Here is a 21,793-nt window from a genome sequence, read left to right on the forward strand (position 1 = left end):
CTTAAAAAAACCAGCATGATTCTTTTTCTCCCAGGCTGTTTTGGGGGGGAGCTTTTTTCCAACACTTGAATGCTTAAAAATCCTGGGAAAGAAATTTGTGAAGAGACCTCTATCAAAGAAGAAATTGTGTTTTCAGAGTCATTGTCAGGCAGAATGCAAGAGAGAATCAGCATGATGTTTATACGTGTTGTTTGCCATTATTATTTTGTGAGAAATGAGGAAAACCCAAAAAGTTGCAGTCTCTGTGGTTAGTTGAAGTTAACAGAGCTGCTGCGAGTCTGACTGCAGTGGAGAATGTGTAACAGATCCTCACACGTGACTGTGGGATGAGTCTATTTATGTCTCTGTAAACATGAAATTATGAAATGCACACCGTGGAGATGGGGCTGGTGAAGTCCTTGGCTGACCTGGTCAACTCTCATTCCGCTTGCACCTCTCTGGGGGTACAAAGCAAATTTAAACTTCCTGCAGAACATTGTTCTGCTGGAAGATACTTAGTGAAAGGGAAGTAGGTTCATGCAATAAAGCAAAGAAACCACCATGTGTGTTACCAGATAAGAGGGAAAGCAATGTGAGTTTCTGTAATAATATCTTAGACACCTTGTGGGCATAAGAGCACTTCACAAAGACAGCATCTAGAAAAAAATCACCAAAAAATTTTTTTTCTTTTGTACATTCCACATCTGAAATAAACAGATGTGTGGCTGAGACTTGGATCCTTTCTGCAAAATATAAAAAACGTGCAAATCTCAAGATTGCAAAAGAAGGAAAAAAAGACGTGAGAGAAATGGGCCATGGAGACTTTGCTTTTTACACTCATTAGATGGTACCGATGGTGACCTGCACAGTACAAGGCTGTGGTGGGGAAGGAGCTGGTCCTACCTTGAATCCTTGTCTGGAGCCTTCTGGGATCCAGCCCATTGCCAGGGGTGTGAGTGGGAGGGTGGCACTGGGCAGGAGCTTGCTGGGACAAGCAGCAGCCTGCCTGTGCAGGCACAGGAGTCCTGGCAGGTGGGAGGAGACCCAAAGCCTGCCCTGGGAACTGGGTGAAAAAGTCATGCAAGGAGGGAGAGCAAAACCCCATCCAACCTGGCCTTGAACAGGGCAGCCAGAGCTTCTCTGGGCAACCTGTGCCAGGGCTTCCCCACCCTCACAGGGAAGAATTTCTCCCTAATACCTGCCCTCTGTCAGTGTGAAGCCGTTCCCCCTTATCCTGTCACTCCTTGTCCAAAGCCCCTCTCCAGCTCTCTTGGAACCCCTTTAGGCACTGGAAGTGGCTGTAAGTTCTCCCTGGAGCCTTCTTCGCTCCAGAATGAACAACCCCAGCTCTCAGCCTGTCTCCAGAGCAGAGATGCTCTAGCTCTCAGAGCATCTTTGTGGCCTCCCCTGGACTTGCTCCAAAAAATCTGTGTCCTTTTTATTTACTTAAATTCTGATTTTTCTCACTCTGCAGAAGAGGCAATCGAACTCCCACCTCATTTTCAGCAAATGCTTGAGCACAGTCCTTTTAGAAACAGATGGTGCCCCTCCATTCACACACAACATCCCCCAAACTCCTGGAGCAGCATGTGCCTTCATCTCCCTTCTGTGTAATGCAGCCTATAAGGCATGTGTTGCAACCCTGCATCTGACCTCAGCAGCCTATGCTTCTGAATCCCCCTGGGGAATAATCTGTTCCCAGCCCTGACCTTTAGAAAGTTTGTGGGTTTTTTGAGCTAAGAGTGAAAAATCAGGTGGAGTGCAAAGAGCAAGCCTTCTAGCCCACAAGCCTTCTACAGTACTGGAAAGGTCCTCAGTGGAAAGCTGATGGGGAGGATTCAGTGAGGAGCCCAGTTTGGCATGTTACTGCTTTACAAGAGCCAAAGAAAACCCTAAATCCCCAAAATTCAGCTCATTCCCCCCTGCAAATGCAGTTATACCCCATATTGCCTGGCTGGGCAGCTCTGCCAGCAGTGAAGTGTTGGTGATTACTGCAGAAATTTTGAGTAGAAATTACTTTTAAATGGTCTTCCTATGAGCTTTCTAAATGTGTACAAAGGACAGCATAGAAAAGTAGGAAGGCAAGAAAAATACTGTGTTAAAATTTCACGTCAGCTGGCTACTTGCTGTTAGGGAAAACCAGAAATTTATGCTCCAGTTTAAGCTTATCACGGTGTGCAACCCTCTTTTGGGGTACTTAGCAGAAATCATCCTAGTCGTAGTTGGGACATTCATTTTATTCCCACTGGCTTTCAAGTTAGTTCTTGTACTTTTCTTTGCCTTGGACACACAGAGTCACAGAACTGTTTAGGCTGGAAAAGCCCTCTAAAGGTCAAGTCCAGCTATTCACACAAGTATTAATGTAAAGGCTGCTCTGTGCCCTGTGCATTCCTCCTGCCCTTGAGATGAATCCCAGCCCAACTGGACCATGGCAAGAGTTTGCTGGAGCACTCAACACTACAGCTGCAGGAGGTGTGAGCCATGATTTGATTTATGTCCCACTGGGAAGTGCAGCATCAGATATTTAGGATAAGGTGCTGAATATAATTGGATCTTGACAACTATGGGGTTAGAAGGACAAATGCTGCCAAAAGGCTTAGTTTCTTTTCTTTATTGGTACTTATTCAGTCACAGAAGGACAGGAGGAGAATGATTCAGGTCTTGGTGCATAGGAAAAGCAGGATCTAGCCTTTCATTTTGCACCTTTAAACTCTCAAGGCTTGGTTTTGCTCATGCAGAATTTGTTCATCCCTTGCATGCTGCTCGTGCTGCATTTGCTGGTCAGGGGTGATGTATCTCTGAGTGACAGAGGGAATTCTAGCTTCAAAAGAGCTCCTTTGACTCAGATTTCAAGAAGATATAGTCAGGATCTGTGTAAGAGCTTCCATGAAGTGGATAATTTGGATGGCGGCCTCCTTTCCCCCATGAATTCTTGTAATTAGAGGTGTCTCATTAACCAACAGTTGTGTTTTCCACCTCATGGCAGTTTCTGGAAACTTGATATTTCCAGGTATTTCAGCTCTATCGTTTAGATACGTGTCTCTCCTTGCAGGGATTTGTATTTGAACAGTAGACAGCTTGTCAGTGAGATGTGGTTCACGTGAATGCTCCTCATAAAAACGATTACAAAAGCAAACAGAACGATCACTCCGGGTTCACCGAGGAATAGGAACAAACGAAGGCTTAACCAGCAATGAGTCAATGCAGAAATGAAGTGCCTATTTATTGGTAAATAAAGGCTGACTGCCATTCCCTGCTTTGAAGCCCACATGCCCCTGAGGGGTTTGGAAAGTGGTGATGCAAACTGATGAGTCACAGTTTAGAACAATAGTTTCTTCATGTCAAATGACTCAGGATAAAAGAAAACCGGGTTTTTCAAGAAGCTGATGAAATTACAAAAAAATTAAAAATAGTAAAACAATAGGACATCTTTAACCCTGTGCTGAAAATATTGTATCTGTTTCTAAAGGGTAAGGTGGTAGGTGCCTGAGATCAGGTGATCAGGTTGTACCTTCTTTCAGCTCATTTTCTACTTCCAGAGCATGCATGGGGATAACCAGAGCAAAGAACAATGAATACCATGTGTATGAGCATCATGTGTATAACAACATCTCACACAGCACTGAACTGTGGTCGTTTGTCTGCACCACACTTCCTACCCTCTCCTCTTTGCCTAGTGTGAGGTAAAGGTTTGTCCTGCTGGGCAGAGGGCAGCATTGACTCCCTGTGAGGTCTGGCGGGATTCTCTGGAAGATGGGAGGTATCCCCTGCCATGGACAAAAGAGCCTCTTCATGAACTAAGGGCTCTGCTAGGGACAGTGCTATAAAAATAACATCTATATTATAGATGTGTTGTTATCTACAGCATTATCTATATTAGATATATCCCTGTTTCCTCCAGTGAAGATGGAATATGCTGCTCTGTAGTTTTCATGGCCCCACAAATAATCCATTTCAGGTGTTTTGTAGAGTATTATTGCAGAAATTATCACCTTAGAAATCTGAATGCAAATATGTACATTTTTTTAATGATTTAATTACAACAGAAAAAATAGGTAAAGGGGAAGGCAAGCTACAATCTGTCAATGAAAACACCATCATCAGATTATCCAGCAAACCAAAAACCAGGCTTATTGCCCCTCCATATTACACGTATCACATGATGGGTAGCAAATTTCCCAATACTTTTCCTCAGTCCTTTGTGTCATGCACCTTGTTGGGTTTGTCTGAAGAAGGAGAAAGCTCGTGTCTTTCTGGGCCGCTGGCATCTCCCCACTGCCAAGGGTTTCATCCACAGCTCAGCTCTCCTTCCAGTCAGGCGTGCTCCCGGGAGGATTCCTGCTGTCACTGCTCTCCTTCCATCCATAGGTGGCAGCAGGCTTTAAAATCTTTAACCTCTCAACACTGATGTTTTTAAAGAGCTCAGGGAGTTGTGCAACGATCTCCAGAGCTACTGTGCACAGAGCTGGTGTAAGAGGAACGGATTATTTTCAAGGAATGAAACATCCTTTGCAGCTGTTTGCTGAATTGCTGAATTGTGAAAACAAACAGCACAAAGTCAAACTCGGGAGCAAGACGGGGCAAACAGGCACCTATTTGGGGCCAGCATACCCTTGCAAAGGGCAGCAATTTCATCAGATCAGCAGCTCAGGAAGAATAATGTGGTTAACAGCTTTCCCCTGCAAAAGTACGTGGATGCAAAAAGCTGTGATGTGGATTTTAGCAGCTCTGCTCTAATTTGCTTCTGTGTGCCTCTGCCTGCAGCTGGGGATCTCTCCTCTCTGCTGTGGTGCTGCCTGACTGCTGTTTGGGTCGGCTGCAGGTGGCAGGGCCAGCTCTGCGTGCTGGGGACACGGGGACAGCAAGGGGCAGACTGGCTGCTCCTGCTCCAGCAGCACATGGAGTACGATCAGCTCCATGGTGATGTTAACTCCAGCTCCAAAGGCTGCTCAGGATCTCCAGGGCCTGGGGTCTCCACTCTGATGCCTCCACCTGCCACAGCATCTCACTGGCTGCCCTGGGCTGGGCAGTGCTGTGAGCCAGCCCTCCTCCAGCCTCTGCACCCCAGCCGCCTCTGAGGATGGAGCAGATGGAGGAAGAAGGTCAGCATCACTGTCTCTACTCACATTAATTTTAGGTTGTGGGTCCCTGTGCTCAGCACACCCTGGGGACCGTGGTGCCACGTGCCAAGCACACTCCAGTAGCTGACTGTGGTTTGCCTTTTATTTCCATGCGTGTCGTGCCAGGCTCACACAAACACATCAGCTCATGTTGACAAGGACCAGCCAAAAGCCATGTGGGCTGGAGGCAGGGCTGGGAGGTCAGAGGGCTCCTTGGGAGGCAGAATGAGGCACAACTTGCTTGGAGGAGGCAATGAGTCACGGCCGCCTCCCAGGGTGATTAATTGGGAAGTTGTTAAAACATGGAGGAAGAAAAGCTCATCAGCAGGTGCACTGGCCAAGGGTGAGGGAAACCCTCCACAGAAGTCTTCTGCAAAAGACTACTTCTGCAAAAATTAATCACTGCTTTAATTGAAGGAGATACTCTTTTCCACCTGCCCAGTAGCTGATGGGGTGTTGCTGGAACAGTGGTAATGACTCACTTGGAAACCACAAAGGTGACAGGAATTTTGACAGACAATCCTAAATAAAACCTTGCAAGCTTTACGTGGTGCTTGTAAGATTAAATAATAATAAAATGGTAGTTACTGTAGTGCCTTTATGCACAGGGAGCTCTGTGACTTGGCCTGGAGGGGAGGCATCCGAAAGGGAAGAAGAAAGCCTGGGTTTGTGGGTGGATGTCTTGGGACTGTGAGGGAGTAGGATCAGGCCTGGTGAGCAGAGGGGCTGGGAGGGGACATGGTTCCCTTGCTGCCTCCTCCAGCAGAGACAGGGCCCATCCAGCTCTCTGCTTGTGCTGGAGTGGGTACTCTGCTCAGCTGAACCTCAGGGAAAGGCATCTTCCCCACATTTCTATCCTCAGCCTCATTTTCTGATCCTGTAGGGAAAAGTACATGCCGACTTAGGCTTAACTTTTCCCAATAACATGATTAAATACATGTTTTACACAGCTGGCTCACACAAGGCAAGGAGGTGATTTCATGTGGGGGTGCAATGCTGATACCAGTGCTGGGATGTGGGGACTGAGGCTGCCACATTCCCTGGACAATCATTACCCCACACCACTGGCAAGGGGATGCCCACAGCCCCTGCTCCACTGCAGAGCTCTGAAGAGAAGCACGACCGCTTGTTTACAGCCACGAGCTGGCTCTGCAGGCAAAATTACCCCTATTTTGACACCTCTCAGAAGCACTGAGTGATGGCTCTTGGAGAGGAACAGCAGCTCTGCTCAGGCTGCCATTGACAGTTCCAGATGACAGGAATATGAAGGCTTAATTATGATATAATTAAGTTGAAGTGATCATCTCATGTCTGTTTAGTGTCTAACATAAAATGATCTGGTGATCTCGGTCTAGTTTGCAGTGGCCTTTGGTTAGAAACCAGTAGCGTGGGGGGTGGGAGTGGGTGCTGAAATCCTGGGGGGAAAAGGGGGTCAGGGAGAAGGGTCCTGCCTGGGCAGTGGAGGCTGCTCAGGAAACTGGGCTTCTGCAGTGTTCTGCCTGTATTTGGGTGGCTTTTTATTTTCCCTGCTTCAGGAACTTCCCAAAGAATGATTTCTGTGTCAGACAGCTGTGAGAACAGCAGTTCTTCATCTGCGGTAGTATAAAATGCACATTTGTGCATAACACAGGCAGTGGCTGTCCTGTGCCTGACCTGGGGTGGGAAAGGGGCAAGCCCTCAGCCTGTATCACCCTTGCTGGTCCTGAGCACCCATCTGCCATGCTCCCAGTACCCAGGAACACCAGAAAAAAGAAAAATATTTTCAAGAAAACTACTATTCAAACCACCAATGTATACAACAGCTTCTTGGTAGCTGCAAATATCATATTTCCTTGGAAGCAAAGTTCAGAGGATGGATCCTATCTAGGATGAGCACCTGCCACAGGACTGCAGGGAACCCCCTGTGCTGTGAGCACCCCAGGACTGAGCCTTGGTGGTGGCTGGTGCCACACAGAATAACACAGGATCAGAGAATATTCTGAGTTGGAAGAGACCCACACATATCATCAAGTACAGCTCAGGACATGAGTAAACACTTCTCTCTCTTCCCATGTGGAATTGGATTTTTCAACCTTAAATTCTAGGAATATAGTTTTTCATCTATAGATATTCAAGGTACCTTGACTATGTGTAGAAGAAAAACTATATTTATAGAGCTATCTATCTATATAGATTTTTGTATATAGGTATCTCAACATATTCATTATAGATGTGCCTGTAATATACTTTTATAAGACTAAAAGCCTTTTTAATTCCAGGCGAATGTGGATGATGGCATTGGTGGATTGCTCAGCTGTAATGCCTGAGTAGCTTCTGAGCCCCAGGGTGGGGGCTGAGTAAGGAGATGCTCCTTAAAACCCAACAGCTTCAGCACAGATTTGCTCTTTGGTGGTTGCTGGTGCCATTCAGCCTGGTTTGGTTGTTCTTCTCTCAGCACAAACAGGGTACGAAATATTAGGACAGGTGTTAGGCCATGTTTGTGTTTTAAAGGCATTTCATGCTGGGGTTCACCTCTGCCTTGGGAAAACCCAGAGAGAAATTGCAGATGTGTGGGGAACATTTACAGTTTAAACATCACACTCAATAGGAGCCCGTCCTGCTCAGGCTAGGCTCTGATCTAATATTCCCAGCCTCCATCTGTCCTGTTGCTCTGACACACCAAGGGCCTGCAATTCCAGAAGAAGTCCAGCCATTTCCCTCTGGCTCAAATGGTCCATGCCTTTATCCAAAAAGGATCTCCAAGTGCTTTTTGATTCTGAGCTGGGGATGCAGCAGCTTCTGGGCAGCTGAAAGGGGGGGCTCTGTCTCCATTAGGTGGATTCGGGTCCATCACTAAAAGCAAATGTAGCTTTTATTTATTTTCACAATTTCTTTGCATTAACCACATGTGTACAGCCAAGCAGTATTTGTACCTGACAAGAGCCCACGAATTTCAGCTTCTCTCCACCCTTCCCCTGTGGCTTTGCTGCAATGTTTGCTGCACTAGTGGTTCATGGGGAGCTCACTGAAAGTGCCAAAGCTGGGAGCCGTGGCAGAGTTGTCCTTCCATGGGCACAGCAAGTGCCACTGCAGGCAGTAGGACGGTTTCCTCAGCTGCTCCTAGGCTATCCCAGGGGATGAAATCACTCTGCAGGCACTCAGTGTGATCCACGTGGCAGTTCAAACCAGCCCAGTGGCACTGCACTCCCAAAAGTGCTTTCCCCAGCACTGGGATGCCTGCCCGCAGTCAGCAGTGTCCAGACTGGAGCATGCACAACTGGGGTGTTCATCATCAGGATTTTGGCAGTGGCCTTGTTGGGGCCTCATATTCCTGCAGAAAAGAGCATTTCCCACATGCTGCTACCACAAAAGCTGCTCCTCTGTGCACAGCCCTGTGTAACTCTGGGTCCCTGTTCCAGAGGCTGCTCTGGGAGAGTTGGAGCGGGCTGGGGAAAACCCTGTCTGCAGCAGGCTGAGTGTTGCTCCTTTATGAAGTTTTCATTTATTTATGGATTTATTTTGCCAGGTCCAGCCTAGCTCCCACCCACCAGCTTGCTGGGTGGTGAGCCACCAGGACAGGCACACGGGGACAGCTCAGTGTCATTTGAAGGAGCAGTGATGGCTCTGGTGTGTTCTGCAGCATAGTCACCTGCCCATGGGGCTGGAGTGCCAATTTGCCATCAAAATAGACTTGAAAAGTCATAAAATTATTGTGGTTACATCTTCTCACTGTTTACATCACTAAGTGCACACAGTGCATAAGGAAGCTGGTGATCCTCAGGCTGCAGTAGTGCTGAACATCCTGGCATGCCTCGGGGTCCATGTCCTTATCCCTGTCCCTGTTCCCCTCCCTGTCCCTGTCCCCGCTGCTGGGGTGGGAAGGTGCTCAGCAGGGCTGTGCTGCCAGTGCAGCAGTGAGGGGAAGCTCTCCTGGAGCAAAGCCCCTCTCCACTGCAGCAGACCCAACACAAACTGCTTGGAGAGCTGCGTCAGGGAGGGGGACATCAGCCCTGGTTTGTCTTCCTGAAGCCAGCTGGCCCAGATCGACCGCAAAAAACCCCCAGCGTTCCGAAAAGCAGCATCGTCTCGAGCAGAGCTGGTGGCTGTGAGGCGGCGGCGGGGGGAGGAAGGAAGGAAGAAGGGGCCGGGCGCTGCCGGGAAGCCAAATGCGCTGGGTTTGGCCGGCTCTCCCCGGCAGCCTGTGGGATCCTGCGGCTCAGGCTGACACCGGCTGCTGCTGCGGAGATGACTCATGTGTTTCGCAGCGAAGATGATGCTCTCGGTGCTGCCGAGTGATGCCTTCGCTTTCCTTCCCTCCCCAGGTGAAGGTGCCAAAAACCTTCCAGTACCTAAAGGGGCTGCAAGAATTCTGGAGAGGGACTTTTTACAAGGGCAGGGAGTGACAGGAGAAATGGGAATGGCTTTAAGCTGAAGAAGGGTAGATTTATATTAGATATTAAAAGGAAATTCTTCCCTGTGAGGGTGGTGGGGCACTGGCACAGTTTTCCCATAGAAGCTTTATCTTCCCCATCCCTGGAAGTGTTCAAGGCCAGTTTGGATGGGGCTTGGAGCAACCTGGGGTAGTGAAAGGTGTCCCTGCCCATGGCAGGAGGTTGTAAATGAACTTTAAGGTTCCTTCCAACCCAGTCCAAACTGGACTGAGGGCAGACGATGGCTATGGGGGATGGCAAAGCAGGGGTTGAGCCCTGCATGGGACCAGCAGCGCCACAGCTCCTCTTCTTCTTAGTCAGGAGAAATTAGGAAATTAGGAGGGAGGTATGTTCCCTGCTTTGATAATTTGGGGACATAATTACACATGCTGGAGTGGGAACTGGGCATCCCCCAGTGCTGCTGAGCTGCACTGAGCTGCGCCAGTGCTCAGCTGTGTGGGGCACTCGGGGAGTGGGATCAAAGCCAGCATATGAGCTGGGGCCAGTGACGAGAGGAACAGAGCTGGGGCTGGGTCGGGGGCAGAGGTGTTTCAGTCCAGGCTTTTCTTTCAGTTTATGTTTGATCGTGAAACAAATTCGTCTGTGGAGGATCTGAGCCTGTCAGTCCTCTTGCTCCTATCGGGGCTAAGAGCACCCTAAAAGGGGCTGCAGCACCCATGGGAGGCCAGGCTTGGAAGCCGAGGTCTGACGGTCAGAGGTGCCAGGCAGCGAACCAGTGTCAGCCTGCCCACTGCCTTTGGCTCCCGGTGCGGGTACAAGCCTCCCCGGCTTTCGGTGTTTCGCGTGTCGTTCGTTCCCCCACACCAAGAGTTCAGGGTTCTGGCTTTCAGTCTGGGGTGAGTCAAACTCTCAGAGCAAAATGTAACTGAAATTGCTGCCTGTGGCTGGCTTTCCACTTGGACCAGATCGCGGGAGCATCCTCAGGGGGGACAGCCCTGCTCTGTCATGTCCTACAAGGGGACACAGTCACAGCCCCACCCTCTGGGAAAGACAAAGAGGCACAAAATGAAGAGAAGGGAACGGGGATATTTTGTCAACAAAACCCCTGCTCCTGCTGCTTCCCTTCTGAGGGCTGCAGATGCTCATTCCAGCTGGGTTTAGCCTACGGCTGAGTCTGAAAGATGTTTCAGTTGCTGCAGCAAACAGACTCCTGGTTCTTTCCAGTCATTCAGCACTGAGCCAATTCCTTCCTTATTTGCCCCATCAGTACAGCCCTTCAGGTCCACAAACCTTTCCCCCAAATACCTCCTTTCCAACAAACTTCTTTCATTGATACATTCACAGAAACCAAAAGGCAAAATGAGTTTGTATATGCATGACAATTTCAATTCTGCCAGCCCCCAGCATCACAGCTCTCCAGCAGCCAGCAAACACCACCCTCAGACTGGAAAATCAGCTGAAATGTGATTTTTGTGAGGGCCCCAGTGTGGTTCCTCTCGCTATCAGGCAGCACTGCCCTCAGCTTGGCCATCCCTGCCTTAGTGTAAGGTGATTCTGTTTGCTGAAGCAGCTGTTGTCCACTTAATTGTCAGGAGGTGGGAACCCTTAGCCAAAGACTTTATGAAACTATAAAAAAAAAAACCAGTGAGCAGTCTCAGAAGCCAGTAATGGCATCCTATGTTCCCCCATTAGGAAGCAGAGAGTTATACTGAGTTTCAAATCTCAGGTCATGTTTTCCAACAGGCAGCTGAGAGCCAGGAGCAGCAGTGACATCTCCCTTGGTGCCAGGTGGGGCTGTTACTTCATCATCACTGAATATCCTCTAATGCTTGGGATGGAAAACACTGCAGATCCCTCTCAGGGGGGCTAGTGGGATGGTGGGAGGGAGCTGTGGTTGCTGGTGGAGTGAGGTCTGCACGGCAACTCTCAGCATACTCTCAGCTCTGGTTGTGTCAGCGCCACACCATGCCCTCGCCGCTCTCAGCCTGTGCCCCTGGAGCTCAGCTATTTATACTCCTTTATTTATACTCCTCCTTCCTCCTTGTGTGTTTGTATGAGCCAGTTTTGGACCTGTTGTGCACCACACACAGAGGACTGGGGAGATGCTCACAGGCTTCAGATCAGAGCAGTGACCTATGTCCTCACAGCTCAGCAGACATCTGGCTCTTGCTCTGCCAATAAATGTGCCTTGTGGCTGACTGTGCCTTGGCATCCTTGTGATTCAGCCTAAAATATCAGCCATGGGTCCTTTTGCTACTAGAGGAGAGCTGGTGCCAAGCAGGTGATGCTGGTGACACAGGGATGTGTGTCCCTAACTTGCCTCTGGCCATACAGTGACACTGCTTGGCCCTGTGCTGCTCTGGAGCTGCTCCCTGTGTGGTGGATTTAAAAACCTGATTGGAACCAGCTCATTCCCGATGGCTCTCCAAAACATCCCTTCAGAGGGAGGCTGGACTGTGCCAGGTCTGTGTGCTGGTCTCTCTGTGTGTCAAGGACTCCTGTGTCCCCCAGCATGGCACCTGGCTCAAGCTGGCTTTGGGAATGCATGGCACAAGGGCTTGCATCCCTGCTGCTGTGCTTTATCCCCCAAACTTACTCATTTTAAAGCTGGAGCTTCAAAAATTGCTGATTTCCCTCTTTTAGAAATGCTTTATTTATCCTGCTTTCTTATTAAGGGCAGGAATTCATCCCCCGCCTGCCGGTCGCTCCGTGGAGTGTCAGTGTTATTTGTGGTATCCCATACAACAAACACCTATTTATAGCTGAGCATTCTTGGAAGGGGTTTTGGTACCTTGTTTTCTGCAGGGAATTTTCTCTCTTGCAGGGTACTGCATTCCAGCCTGCACAGGGAGATGTCTGGATGAAGGCAGAGCACGTGGCAGGTCCATTCCCACATGGATGGCTGGTGTCCTCAGCATATCTCTCCTGAGAATAATCTTCCCAGGAATTATGGCTGCAGATGTATTATTTTGCTTTCTTGACCTGCTGTTTTTTTCCCTGGAAAGATTCCATTTCATTGATCCGACCATTTGGAGCTCATTGCAGGGCTGCTAATGACCAGGTGTAACAGCAGTATTTTAACCTCTGCATTTTCTCTTCATGCTCAGTGTCAGCATTATAAAGTACCACTAAAAATATAAGCACAGGCAGTCAATTACATTAATCTTTATTACATCTGAATGTACAGCAGCTACTCCTGAAGAAAAACACTGTGTCTGGTACTCAGCAGAGTGGGTTTAGCTGGGAAACACCATCCCAGCAGTTCAGGAAATGCCAAAATCCCACCACCTTGGGAAACTGCATCCCACCACTGCACAGACCAGCGGAGCTCAGACTCCCCAGGGCTCGTTTCTCAGGGCACCCACAGCACAAACAACACCTCCAGCACCTGACTTCTGATTTTGGAAAGGAGTTGCATTCCTCTCACCTCCTATTTCCCCTATAACCTCTGCTGTTTGAATGATTTCTACCCGATGGCAGACAAGGTCCAGGATCTGTACCCAGAGCACCCTCCCATGGATGAGGGATGATATGGGCAAAGCTGTGGGCTCACCCTGTCCCCCCAAAACTTGGCCAGGGACTAAACACCTCTCCACCATGACTTAATGGTGGATCTCCAGTATATTTGGCCATCTCAGGAGAAGGAAGAGCTGCCTGCAACCAATACCAGTCCCAACTTATCCCCAAGCTAAGTTGCCATGGGAAAACGTACCTGATTAAACCCTCCATGAAAAAATGCCTGGTTAGACCCTCCACAAGTCTATTTTTCACTTGTGCATTAAATGAACAGGGAATGAGTTTGTCAGATAGAGTTTGGGATGGGCAAGATGGCAGAGGCAGCACTTGTGAAACCCTCTGAATCAGCCAGGGTCGACACTGGCTGCCGTGGGACTTTTCCCTTGTTTTGTGGGTTAGTCATAGGTTTGTTTATTTCTTTAGAGATTTTTTTTCTTATTCATCTGTTGCAATCACAGCAGACACATCATTTCACAGCCCTACATGGAAATCTGAGACCAAGGAACTATTTTTAGAGCACAAAATGTCTCCCCTAAATGTATTAACTTTGGAAGAGTAAATATTAAATATGGCCTCATCACATTAGAGGCATTTATGCAGAAGTACAGCACCAGCAGTTTTAATGGTTAGGGGAAATTATGTTATACCACCAGCACTTAATCAAACACAATAAAACAAGGTCTTACTGCAATTCTTTCAGGATAAGCTGAAGGAAAATTAATTCCTTTCCACATCCATTGCTAATGATTTACTGACACTGGGGCATATTTGACCCATTAGTATTTATGGTGGCACTTGCAATACTTATGCAAAACATACAGGGACTAGCCTAACATTTATTTTGCAATTAAATTGAAATGATTCTTTGGCTACTCACTCCAAACCGAGGCATTCAGCACCATCTGTGATGAGGATACTATAAGCAAACCCTGAGTGAGCACCCTAGGGAAGCCCTATGTGCTCTAACTGCCTACGAATAGATATTTTTAATAATAGCTTTTTAGTAAGTTTATTGGGGAATAATTTCTCAGGATGGGCTCTAGGACAGTGTGGAGCTGCTGGTGGAGCCCCAGTACCCCAGGTCTGTCTGTCCCTGCTCTGTTGAGTGCCTGGAAAACCAGCAGTGCCCTTGTGGCTGGTGGCTCCCCCCTGGTGATGGTGATGGGCAGCGGAGTGGCTGCCTGGGTTCGGTACCCAGGGTTTGGGTCCTGGCCTTGTGGAACTCCCTCCTGCACCTCTCTCCTTCAAAAGCCAGCTTGGGGTTTAGAAGGTGTCTGTCTAAACAGAAAAATGTCAGATGTGAGCTGCAGAGCTGTTCTTGGTGAGTTGGTTTTGTTGTCAGCTTGGTTATTTTATCTCCTGTGAAATGGGCTCAGTGGGAGGGGACGCAACATACAGAGGTGATGTAGTCTTTTTAGCAGCCCAAAATTCTCTCTATGTGCAGGCATTTTTGTTCCATTGCCCATTTCCACGATACATCCAACTAGACCATCCCAACCATCTTGTCTAATGCAGGTGCCAAAAGGCAGGGATGCATCTCCCCAGGAATTTGGCTAGCTCTCTCTTCCATGAGCCTTAAATATTTTGGAGACAAAATTGTTGCCAGTTTGTGAAGATGATGCCTCATGTTCTCCAGCATCAGATCTCTGAGATCCATCTGGGCTTGGCATTACCCCCTTGGACATTTTGAGGCTGGGAAGGGGGTTGCTGTTTGGGGTTAAACTGCAACACGCAGGCTGGCCTTGCTCCCTGCTTTATGGAATTGAACTCCTGAATATCTCCCTGCCTAGAACAGGTGAAAAACTTAATAGAGAAGGCTACTCTTTAACTGGCTTTTTGACAGGTTCATGAGTGTTGCTGTGGGCATCACACCTGCACCGAGGGGCTCTTGGGACCAGACAGGAGTCTGGGGTGCCTGGAGAGCTGTGAGTAAGAGCACAGCCCAGTAACCAAATTCGTAGTTTGCAATAAACCAATCTATTGCCTTTTCACTGAAGAGCTACATGTAAGGCCATGGTAGTTGTCTCCACCCCCCAGAAGACCCATCTCAGATGAATAGTTTTGCTCCCTCTTCACTGTGCACCATGACCTGCCTGATTAATCAGTTCACTAACAAATTTACTGAAGTATGTCTAATAAACAGCTCATTTTCCTTCAGCAGCTTGAGCACTTTCACAGAAGAAAAATGTGCCAGTAAAAGCCAAAGAAGGTAGAAGAGCCATTCCTTGATGACTCGAGTATTTGCTGAAGCAAGGCAGCACCCTTACATGTGGCCTCCAAACCAGCCAAGCATGCACAGGAAGATGTGGATCCCACTCAAGTTTTTAAAGCTGTGTGATGAACCCTGTGCTCCCACCACACTCCACAGGTGGAGGGTCAGGCCCTAAACCACAGCCCGTACCAGCAGAATCACAGAATGGTTTGGGCTGGAAGGGACTTTGGAGATCATACAGTTCCAATCCCCTTCCATGGACAGGGATGCCACTCACTAGATCAGGTTGCTGGTTGGTATCAGCAGGCTACAAGGAATGTCTTACAAACAGGAACACATTGCTGGAGTATTTTGGATTTCACAGCTTGCTTTTGCTCCCATGAATAGCAAATCTAGCAGTGTGTTTCCCTGCCTGTTACACTAGCTCCTGGTGCAAGAAGCTGTTCCTCTGAGCATCCTGTCTTGCAGCAGGACTTCCCCTGCAGGCTTTGCTCCAAGTCTTCAAAACAAGACATAAATATCCACAAGAAAGGTGGCTACCTTGAATTATAGAAACTTTCAAGCATGGGAAACCTTGTGAACATTCTCTTGCTTGGGTTTGCCCTTCCAGCTGTGACAAATGTCTCCAGCTGTGTTTCCCAAGAGGTGGCTGAGATTTGGCAATGGAAATGTCAATGGAAATGCAATGGAAGTTCAAAAATTTGCTACTTACAGGCAGAGTGGCTGCATCAGCAGGGCTGGATTAGCCCTGCATCCCCACAGAGCTCATCCCTGGGATGAGTTTGCTCCGTGTGACCACGCTCACACCGACACGAGGTACACAGAAAACACTGCTTTATTGACTGCATTTGCCAACACACTGAGGAATGCAAAGGGGTTTTTTTTCATAAGCAATGGGCCATGGTCCCAATGTGTATTAAAGCATACACTGTATCTAAACAGGATGAAAATAATGGCAGACAGAGCTATTCCAAGGCAACACAAATAGCATGCATAATACAGTCTCACACAGAACAAGTTTGATAACATTATATTGCTTTAAGGATTAACTAACATGGAAAATGTACAAAAAGGAGAAATAGGTTTTTGCATTAATGAAAAATACATTTTTTCTCTACAAAGGAATTTCTAATACAAGAAAATAAATATTGCAACATAAGCCAAAAATAATTTAAAATTGCTCTTTTCAATATATTTTCAATATTTCTCTTTTGTATTAACAAATGGCACATCACGTTCTTTGAAACAAAGAAAACAGAAGGGTTTCTCCTCCTGCGACATTCATATCGTTTCCTGTAACTGATGTGAAGTGGGTTGTTTTGAATGTGGAATGGTGCAAACTGCAGGGGATTTCCTTAAAGAACAACCAAACCTCATGTTCTGCCCTGTAGCAGCATCCTCCTGCATCCTGCATCCCTCTTGGCTCTGTTCTGCATCCGACCTTGGGGCAAGCTCCATGGGACAGCAGGCATCCTAACTCCATAAAATAGGTGCAAGCAAAAAAAAAACAAAAAAAAACCCCAAAAACCAAACCAAAACAAAAAAAGATGGGTGTGGGTAAAATGGGAGTGTGGAATGGGAGCTGTCCTGTGGAAACTCTCTCAAACATCGGGGTTGGGGCTGGTGTGGGGCTGTGCTCCACCAGGGAATGATGCTTTCTGCATCCTCATCTCGACAGCAGCTGCTTCTCCAAGGAAACAGGTGCTCTTACAGTGCAAATGTTGATTCCTGCAGTTTATACATCTTAAAAGATAACATTTCTGTACTAAAATAAACCTTTTTTTTTCTTCTCTTTCTATTCATTTCAAAATACATTTACATTAACATCAAAAATATTTTCCTTGTGCATTTTCTCTCCAGAACACCAGACTCCCCTGCTCCGAGGACACTCCAGGCAGGGGATGCTCTGGGGTGGCTGCAGCCATCCTGCCATGGTCCAGCCCTTGCTCAGCCCCGCAGCTCACCAGAGCCCTTTTCCTCCTGTCTATTCCCTCCATCCCATTCTTCTCCCTGTGCCCCACCAGCTCCCTTAGCTTTCCTCCCCCCCATCTCCTGATGGCAAAACACGATGCCTGATGTTTTGGGAGTGTTTCAAACTGTGTTACTGCCCAATGCTGGAGGTGCCAGGTCGGTTGTTCTTTAAAGTTTCCCCCTTTTTGCTTTCCTGTACTGAGAAGACAAGTAGTGCAGAAGCTGATGAATGGAACTGTGTACAGTGAAATTTGTGGATTGCTTTTTTTTTTAACCATAATTGAGTGAAGCACACTGAAGCAAGATTCATTAAAAGGCAGCATATTGATTATTGTTATGACTTGTATACTAAGATACTGGAGCTAAAGCTAGCAAGCCTGGTAAGATAAACTAAGTCCTATTTACTGTATTTAACATTATCTGAACATACTGAGCCTTAATTAATGAGCGGATTTTCATTTCCAACCTCAATGGATTATGCTAATTTATAACAAAGGTGGCTCCTGTTTTGTTGGTATTTTGCTGTTTTTTTGTTTTCTTTTTTTTTCCACTAATAACTTGTGTCACATTTTTCCCATCTGAGGAAGATTCCTTCCCAGGCACGGTCAGTCTCAGCCAGGTGAGTGTTGGGCTTAGGCAGGGCTGGGCATCCCACCCGAAGCCCCCACCACTTGCCGTGTCTGGGATCAGCTGGGCTGTCATCGCTGATCTTTGCTGCAATTTTATCAATAATAAGGACTTTGGAAGGCTGATAAAGATGATGATCTACTCTAAAACATCAATTGAAATAGTCTCAGTTTCAAAAAGAAAGCTCACAGTGAAATGAGCAAAAAGCATCGGAAACCAAAACGGCAGGATGCGGTCTCGGAGCAGCAGCATCCCTCGGAGCAAGCTTGGAACCTAACGCCGCAGCAGTGTGGTATGAGCGTGTCTTTAGTCCTTGGTTGCTAAATAACTTCCAATTGTTTTTCATAATGACAAGTTTCCGGTTTCTGGCTGTGCTGCTTGACTGTCAAAATATTTCTTTGGCATCCACAAAATTCTTTGACTGATTGGTTTGACAATTGCAAGGTTTTTTGTTTAGTGATGGGTTTAACCGGTTGCAGAAGTGTCCCAGGTTTGGGTTGGTTGGTTTTTTTTTTGTGTTTTTTTTTGTTTTTTTTTTAAACATTTTTTATTTTTAAAAAACAACAACAACAAAAGTTTCAGTGAATTCCTTTTTTTTTTTTTTGTTCCCTGAGCTCACACTGGGGTCACTCCAATAAAACACGTAGCATGACTTAACTGTGACCTTTGAAGCCAAAACCGAAGTAATGGTGCAATTAAGTGCAAACATGGAAATTCGCCTGACTTATAGGTAACATGGGCTTTTAAACAACATTTAAGGCTTATTGGGGACATTTTATGCATTAAATTATTGTAATATTTATAATGTCAGCTTCTGTGAATCACCCCTCCACAACGAGTCAACAGCTTGTAACCAGGATTTAAGGTAAAAAAAACCAAACCAAAACAAAGGATGGAGAGGAATAAATTCACCATTTCCATTGTAGCATTTAGTAGGAAAACACAATGGTGGTGGCAAGGGTTGTCATTTCCCCTCAGTGACAGCAAATTTGGCCTTGGGGCCATGGTTTTGGTGTGCAAGGGGGATTTCAAATGTGCTGCTCTGGCATGGTGAGACCACGGCAGCACTGGAGAGAAGCACGGGCAGAAAAAAATCGCTCAACCTCCCAGGTTACACCAACCCTGACTCTCCACGGTGGTTTTAAAGGATGCGGTCCTCCTCCATCCTGCCCCACATTTCCATTTTCCACTTGCTGATCCATTCACCTGAGTAAAACACTTCAGTGTTTCTAACAACCTCAACAGGGGCAAGGACAGGGAGGAATTTTGCATCCTGGCCCCTGGACGGATCCCAACCAGATGGAAAAGTGAAGGGAAAAATAATGACCAAGGGTTTTTTTTCCCTAAAAATAGAAATATAACATTGCTCTCTTCCACCCCAAGCGTTTTCCTCCAACAAGCTTTTTGTGCTTTAGTCATTATTTATTTTAGAATCACTTATTTTGCTTCCTTGTCTCCACACACACAGGTGGGAATTTCCCCTCCCACAGCTGGCCACTGCCGGACCCTCTTACTCGCTCCCTGCTCTGAGGGCAACCGTCCCAGGCAGAAATCTGCCCCTCATTAAATAATGCCCATTAATTGAACTGTCATCCCTGCAGAAAGCACAGGTACCGGCACCTTCCACCCTCTCAGCACCCTCGGCATCGGTCCTGGGGGGTGCCGGCTTGCGTTCCCGGGAAGTGAGGTCCGGCAGGGAGCCTGGGAGGGATCACTGCTGTCACAGTCATTGATGTCGGTGAAGCTGAAGCTGTATCTCAAGCATATCGAGAAGAGAAAGACAACAGTGCCGAATTTCCAACTATATACACATATTAAAAACCCCCCTCGCTGTGATACCAGGCAGAAATTGGACATGGCAGTTGGAACTGGGTTGAGGCCTCATCGAGCCGGTGTGGTTGGATGAGTTAGGATGCCAGGATGCTCATCCTGACGATGTCCTCACCGGCTGCATCCAGCTGGCCCCGCTGCGCCCGGCCACTGCGGGACTCCCCGTCTGAGTCGCTCATCTCGGCGTCGGAGAAGTATCCGTCCGTGTCGGCGTCGAAGCGACGCAAGGGAGCTCCGCCAGCGCCGTCCGCCTTGGGGGGCTGCGACCGCCGCGCCCCCCGGCTCTCCTTTGGTAATTTGAACCGCACGATGGTTTTGGGGCTACCTACGGAGTCAGGCACTTTGGCCGCAGGGCCGGGCTCTGTCTGAGCGCAGCGCGGCGTCTCCTCCTCCTCCTCCTCCTCCTCCTCCTTGCTGACGCAGCCCCGTGTCCCAGCAGGGGGGTGAGGCTCGCTGGTTTTCTGGAGAGAGCCCTTCTTGGCCGCCTTTTTGGCCTCGCCCGTCCCTTTGCGGTCGGTGGGAAGCTTTGCTGCCCCTTTTTCCGACTTGCTTGGTCTGGAATCCAGAGCGAAGGGCTTGGCAGGATCATCCGACAAGTTGCTGGCATCGTTAGTCCAGGGCTCTGAGCCCTCCGGGTGGCCCCCACCCACTGCAGAGGGGCTGCTCCTCGGCAGCTTTTTCTTAGTGTTCGTTCTCGTTCTGCTTTTCACTTTCTTTGTGGTCTCACTCTGCCTGAATGGGGACCTGAGGGAATGGTCCATCATGAAGCTCAGCAAGGTTTCCTCATCCTGGAGGAGCTCCTCGGAGAGGCCAGGGGTGCTGTCCTCATGGTGGGCATTGTTGAGTGACCACTCGCTCATTGCCATGTTCTCCGCAGTGATCTGCACTGACTGTGCCAACCAGCTGTTGAAGAAGGTCCCATCGATGGGGAAGGAGGTTGACAAGCCTGGGAAAAACAAGAGTGGAAGATTGCCTCAGAAGCCAGAAACATTCATGTTGCCCTCTGTCATCATCACCTACTCCACCTAAACTCCCTGGCACTGGAGAAACACTCAAGAGATCAACTATAATGCACCACATCCAGACACAGAGGAGGGTTTACTCCAGCACCAGTGCTGAATTTGGGGTTCACTGACGTCGCAGCACAACAACCCAAGCAGTCCCTCACATCCAACTCTCCAGGAACCTTCCTGAATCCAAACCAAGCATCTTCCTTCAGCAAAGATGACAAGCAATGACACATCCCAGCACAGGTGGAAACATTCTTGTGCAAAAGTGGAAGACAAACAATTCAAGTGTAAGTTGAAAAATGTGGTGACAGAGCAGGACTTGTGCCCAGGCAAGGGGTGACAGGTTCCCCAAGAAGCAGCTGCTGCCAGGCCACCACCAGAGCCAAGCAGCCGGTGTGGTGATGGGACCACTGCTACATCTGCACGTCTGAGAACATCTCAAAAGATGTGGAAACTGAAGAAGAGGAGCAGAGATGAAGGCTGGAATGGAAAAAACAGAAAAACTTCCTGATAATGATCATTGAGAGCAAGAGTGAGCACTGTGGGCGGGGCTAATTGGGTCCGATTAGCAATGGGAAAGGTGCACACCTACACAGGCACAGGCAGTTTTAATCTCTGAAACAGAAACCCATGGGTTCAGCATCTGAGTTGGTTTTATGGAAGGAGGAAAAATGAAGTTTGATTTTGGATTTCAGGAAGAGCTTTCCTTTGAAACAGCCAGTCTAGCAACAGAGAGGGAAAGAGCAGTGGCCTGGGTGGAGTGACTCATACCTGCAATGTTTGCTGGTAGCAGTGACAGCTTTGCATCACCCTCACCTGTGAGCAGCAACACAGGCTGTGACCCTGCAACTCCTGCAACTCATCATGGCCCTTCTGGAGAAGACAGCACCCCACCCTGACACCAGCCCAAGGCAGGGAAGGTGAAGCAGGAGCAGGGATGAACTTAGGGTATTGCGTGGTACCCAAACACCAAAGAGCCCAAGTTTTGTGGGCAAGGGCACTGCCCAGCTCACCTTCCCCAGCTCTTCTGGGGAACAGATGACAGCAGCCCCAAGGGATGCTTGAAACCCTTCACAAAATTCAGGGGGTGACAAGACCTTGGTGAAGCTTTGGGTCAGCTGCCTGGTTTCCCAACCTCATAGCCATGCAGCTTTCCTC

General features: G+C 48.1%; 1 protein-coding gene across 4 annotated transcripts in view; it reads right to left on the reverse strand.

Moving 5' to 3' along the window:
• Positions 1 to 16,014: 16,014 nt before the first annotated feature.
• Positions 16,015 to 21,793, reverse strand: part of JADE2 (jade family PHD finger 2) — a 72,556-nt gene continuing 66,777 nt past the window's right edge. For all 4 annotated transcript variants that reach the window (XM_082291640.1, XM_082291641.1, XM_082291639.1 and 1 more), the window contains one exon: positions 16,015 to 20,571. In XM_082291640.1, coding sequence (XP_082147766.1) covers positions 19,703 to 20,571 — 869 coding nt within the window. In that variant the 3' untranslated portion in view covers positions 16,015 to 19,702. The remainder of the gene's footprint in view (positions 20,572 to 21,793) is intronic.

The sequence above is a fragment of the Coloeus monedula genome (assembly GCF_965178545.1).
Source record: "Coloeus monedula genome assembly, chromosome: 15".
NCBI lineage: Eukaryota > Metazoa > Chordata > Aves > Passeriformes > Corvidae > Coloeus > Coloeus monedula.